This window comes from Ammodytes marinus (genome assembly GCF_949987685.1).
Source record: "Ammodytes marinus genome assembly, chromosome: 9".
NCBI classification, from domain to species: domain Eukaryota; kingdom Metazoa; phylum Chordata; class Actinopteri; order Uranoscopiformes; family Ammodytidae; genus Ammodytes; species Ammodytes marinus.
Window position 1 is genome coordinate 33,000,796 of NC_137213.1, and position 5,671 is coordinate 33,006,466.

The window sequence follows — 5,671 nt, forward strand, 5'->3', positions numbered from 1 at the left end:
ATTTGCATCTGTGACTACACAAATACTAAACATGTATCAAAAGCAGTTTTATTGCAAATCATTAACATAAGCTTGCATGTAAAGGGTTAAGCAATTACAAATGAATGAAAATTTGATATGTATGTAAAGAGGTCAAGTGGGATAAAAGGTTTGTAAAAAAAAAAAGTAGAAAAAAATATTACTGTATAATGTTTTTATGGCAGTTTAAAGGGAGAGGACGTTTTTGTCCTCTAGGGTAACGAAGGTGCAGTAGAAGTTAAGGTGACACAAGGGTTAAGAGGACATTAGCTTTGTTTCACTGTATAATGTGGTTATACAATAAGCAGAATAGTGTGTTTCCTGCTACCTGCATGAGAGAAAACCACACCGATGCACAGAGAGGAAGGAGGTGGGTTTGACTCAGTGAGACCTTTTAATGAAAGTGTGATGGTCTCAGGTGGTCTCAGATGACAAGGACCTAAAATGGAGGAATCTTTGTTAAAGTGTCTTCTAGGTGAGTAAAACTATATTAATGTGTGTGTAGTATTTTGTTTTACCTTTGGTGCCTGCATGTCAGATACATTTTCTCACGTTTCTGCACTTGAAATTTGGCAAGCATTTTGAAAAACATTGAATGTGCACGGAAGCTAATTCATTTTCTTTTCATAATTATTAAGCATCAGCATGTGGTTGTTTATCTGTGCACAGAAGTCTTGTTGCATGTTAAAGCTGAAACCAACCTGAGTGTCATTTCCCTTTAGTTCTGACTTCACTGCTGTGCTGCTCCACAAACCACGGTAAGTTAACGTATTCTGTGATAGCTGAATATTTGGTTAAGCTTTATAATTCAGCATAAATAATATTATATATATATATATATATAAATAGGACCTGTTCAACAATCTGGAGTTTAAAAGCAGTTTTTGAGTTGGATTGAGGTTTTAGCTGCTGTTCAATTTGTTATAAAGTAATAAGAAACATTCGCTAATGATGGGGTTTGTACATAAAAAAACTGTGAGTGTCCGTCTCACAGCCAAAGTAGTTGTGGAAGATGATAGATTTTATATCTGTCCCAGTTGATTAGCTAACCGCAATCAAGATGGCAGATAGTTGTTCAGTAGATCAAACCTTATATAATTCAATAGGTGCCTTTCATTTATTCGTGCTAAAACATTAAACCTCAAACTAATGTGAGTTTCACTTCCCTTTGTGTTTTACAAACTGCATTTGGTTTGTTGTTGACCACGGCGTAGTGTTTGTAGGAGAAGGAAATTATCTTTGGTATCATCATGTGTCGAGCTTTTGTTATGAAACACATCTGGTCAATAAGCAGAAAATATTTCCAATTTCCTGCAGCTCGTCTGACTTTGAGTCCCAGCAGCTCTCAGATGTTTAGTGGAGACTCTGACTCTGTCTCTCTGAGATGTGAGGATGAAGACAGCTCTGCTAGATGGACACTGAGGAGAAACACAAGCAGAGGGACCAGGAGTGAGTGTGGATCTAAGTGGGGAAGACCAGCTGGTTCTTCTTGTAACATCAGCTTCATGTTCCCATCGGACAGTGGAGTTTACTGGTGTGAGTCCAGAGAAGGAGCGACCAGTAATCCCATCAACATCACTGTCACTGGTAAGATCTGAATGTGGAGTAAGTATTAAATAAGATAGAAAGTATGTAGTATATACATGTTGAGTATGTAGGAGGGAGGACGTTAGTAGGGCTTTTAGTATGTAGTATATACATGTTGAGTATGTAGGAGGGAGGACGTTAGTAGGGCTTTTAGTATGTAGTATATACATGTTGAGTATGTAGGAGGGAGGACGTTAATAGGGCTTTTAGTATGTAGTATATACAGTCATATGAAAAAGTTTGGGAACCCCTCTCAGCCGGCATTATAATTGACTCTGCTTTCACACAAAAAAGATAAAAGTGGTATGTCTTTAATTTACCAGGAACAGCTAAGTACTGGGATGTTTTCCAAACAAAGATTTTTTGAAAAGCAGTATTTAGTTTTATGAAATTAAATAAAATGTGAAAAACTGGCTGTGCAAAAATATGGGAACCCTTGTGGTCTTGCTGATTGTAATGCCTGTAACAGCATGTAAAACTGAGGACTTTAAACACAAAATTGGTTGGATTATGTTGTTTAGCCTTGAACCTCATATAAAGGTCTGTTTAATCATGATAAAAGGTATTTTAGGTGCCTAAATGCAAGTTCTACTTCTCTTTGACTCTCTGCAGAAGTGAGGCAGAATGCGATCATCAAAACAGCTCCCAAAAGATCTTAAAAACAAAGATTATTCATTGTCATGGTTTAGGGGAAGGCTACAAGAAGCTTTCCCAAAGGTTTCAATTGTCAATTTCTACTGTAAGGAACGTTGTCAGGGAATGGAAGGACACAGGCACAGTTGCAGTTAAACCCAGGTCTAGCAGACCAAGAAAAGTACAAGAGCGGCATATGCGGCGGATTGTGAGAATGGTTGCACACAACCCAAAGATCACCTCCAAAGACCTGCAAGAACATCTGGCTGCAGATTGTGTATCTGTACATGGTTCTACAATTCAGTGCAATTTGCACCAAAACATCTGTACGGCCGGGTGATGAGAAGGAAGCCCTTTCTGCGCCCACGCCACAGATACAGTTGCATGGAGTATGCAAAAGCTCATTTAGACAAGCCAGATTCATATTGGAAGAAAATGCTTTGGACTGATGAGACAAAAATTAAGTTATTCGGTCTTTATAAAAAGCAGATGTTTTGTTGCAAATTGCGCTGAATTGTAGAACCATGTACGGATACACAATCTGCAGCCAGATGTTCTTGCAGGTCTTTGGAGGTGATCTGTGGGTTGTGTGCAACCATTCTCACAATCCTCCACCTATGCCGCTCCTGTTTTTTTCTTGGTCTGCCATGCCTGGGTTTAACTGCCACTATGCCTGTGTCCTTCCATTTCCTGACAACGTTCCCTACAGTCGAAATTGACAATTGAAACCTTTGGGAAAGCTTCTTGCAGCCTTCCCCTAAACCATGACAATGAACAATCTTTGTTTTTCAGATCTTTTGGGACCTGTTTTGATGATCCCATTCTGTCTCACTTCAGCAGAGAGTCAAAGAGAAGTGCAACTTGCATTTAGGCACCTAAAATACATTTTCTCATGATTAAACAGACATTTCTATGAGGTTCAAGGCTTAACAACATAATCCAACCAACTTTGTGTTTAAAGTCATCAGTTTTACATGCTGTTACAGGCATTAAAATCAACAAAACCACAAGGGTTCCTATATTTTTGCACAGCCAGTTTTTCACATTTTATTTTATTTCATACAACCAAATACTGCTTTTCAAAAAATCTTTGTTTGGAAAACATCCCAGTACTTAGCTGTTCCTGGTAAATTAAAGACATACCACTTTTATCTTTTTTTTGTGAAAGCAGAGTCAATTATAATGCCGGCTGAGAGGGGTTCCCAAACTTTTTCATATGACTATACATGTTGAGTATGTAGGAGGGAGGACGTTAGTAGGGCTTTTAGTATGTAGTATATACATGTTGAGTATGTAGGAGGGAGGACGTTAGTAGGGCTTTTAGTATGTAGTATATACATGTTGAGTATGTAAGAGGGAGGAAGTTAGTAGGGCTTTTAGTATGTAGTATATACATGTTGAGTATGTAGGAGGGAGGATGTTAGTAGGGCTTTTAGTATGTAGTATATACATGTTGAGTATGTAGGAGGGAGGACGTTAGTAGGGCTTTTAGTATGTAGTATATACATGTTGAGTATGTAGGAGGGAGGACGTTAGTAGGGCTTTTAGTATGTAGTATATACATGTTGAGTATGTAGGAGGGAGGACGTTAGTAGGGCTTTAAAAACACAGCCAAGTGTTGATGAAGCTGAGAGTAAATGGATGAAAAGCTGGAGTGTGTCTGTGTGTTCAGGTGGACCAGTGATCCTGCAGAGTCCTGTCCTCCCTGTGATGGAGGGAGGGGATGTCACTCTGCTCTGTGAAACAAAGACCCCTCCCTCCAGCCTCCCAGCTGCTTTCTATAAAGATGGCTCCCTCATCAGGACTGAGCCTGCAGGCCACATGACCCTCCACCATGTTTCCAGGTCTGATGAAGGCCTCTACAAGTATCTCTCTCTCTCTCTCTCTCTCTCACTCACTCACTCGCCTCTACAAGTGTCTGTCTGTCTGTCTGTCTGTCTGTCTATCTATCTATCTAAAACACAAATGACAAGCATACATTGTTTTAAATGCTGCTACAACCATGCTGCTTCGTACTCAGCCAACACAAAAGTTATACTACTAGTATCAAATTACTAGTCAGGAGAGATAAAAAGTCACCATACATATTTGTCTGTACACACAGTCAATTTGACCGCCATGTTTCCAGGTCTGATGAAGGCCTCTACAAGTGTCACATCAGCAGTCGTGGAGAGTCTCCAGAAAGCTGGATCTCTGTCAGAGGTGAGGAGGACAAAGATGATTTCAGAAAGCCCTTGTCTTCTTTTCTACATTTAACCCAACACGTGATCTTTTCACCTCAACCTAAAAGGTAGTGAATGTTTTATTCATTTATATTATGAATTTCAGGTAAACCCACCACTACAACTGATTCCTCCTCTTCCTCACCCACACCCACAGGTAAGGAGGTTTCACTTTGCCTTAAGGACTCATTTCACCCAGATATTGGGGCGTCTGTGGTGAAGTGTGTAGGGTTGTCGACCCTCAACTGCAGGGTCGGTGGTTGGATCCCCCGTCTCCCCGCCACATGTCAAAGTGTCCCTGGGCAAAGAGACACTGAACCCTAAATCTCTCCTGATAGTTAGCTTGCACCCTGCCTGGTAGCTGCTGCTATCAGTGTATGAATGTGTGCTCCAGTTGTAAGCCGCTTAGCTTAAAAGCATCTGCTAAATGACAAGTACTGAACTATGTTCACCTGAGTGGGTTCTCTCCACAGGTAAACCTATACCCACAGCCACGCCCCCAGACTCTACCCGGTTCCAGCTTGTGTTCAGAGTGCTCTGCCACCTGCTGGTCTTCTGTCCGTACTGCATCTCCACCGTCCTCATGGTGTCTTTATATAGACAGAGGCACACAGGTAACAACCTTACACACTCTCATCTGTCTGTCTGTCTGTCTGTCTGTCTGTCACGGATATCCATCTATCTGGTTTTGATGACTGTCATTTCATAATTTCACAGTTGATGAATTATCTAAATTTTTCTATGACTCTAGGAAATGACCTTCCCGTCTCCATAGCGACGACCTCGCCCACCCAGGCTGATCAGGGATTGGACGATGACTATGATGATGTCATGACTGCTGTCACCACGGAGCATCACTTCTGAGCCGATCAATGTGTTTGATGCGTTGTCGTTTTCTGATGAAGCTAAAATGTCATCAGTGCATAAAACTTTTAGTTTGTGTGGTTAGAATAGACTTCAAGGACTCAGAAATATCATCTAGAAACTCACATATTACACAATTCCAGGCTGGTCTCGTCAGGCTACAATTGAAAGGTTGTATGAACAGGTTTTTTAGCTGTTGGAAGAAATTTGTGTTACTTAAAAGATATTTGTTTATTTTCAGGAGATAATTGTCTGTTTGCTGTACCATTTACTGTAAAATCTATGAAAAATTATTAGTTATTTGAGTGTTTATGTGTTGGGAGAAAAATAGTGAGATGGGAAAATTT

The 5,671-nt window shown here is 40.3% G+C and overlaps 1 protein-coding gene across 1 annotated transcript; it reads left to right on the forward strand.

Moving 5' to 3' along the window:
• Positions 1-369: 369 nt before the first annotated feature.
• Positions 370-5,324, forward strand: LOC307255518 (Fc receptor-like A; the record flags this gene model as incomplete). Its single annotated transcript, XM_080034201.1, has 7 exons — positions 370-388; positions 1,336-1,605; positions 3,911-4,082; positions 4,367-4,440; positions 4,567-4,617; positions 4,934-5,074; positions 5,212-5,324. 7 exons carry the CDS (start codon positions 370-372, stop codon positions 5,322-5,324), a joined length of 840 nt encoding a protein of 279 aa, XP_079890327.1.
• Between the last annotated feature and the right edge of the window lie 347 nt (positions 5,325-5,671).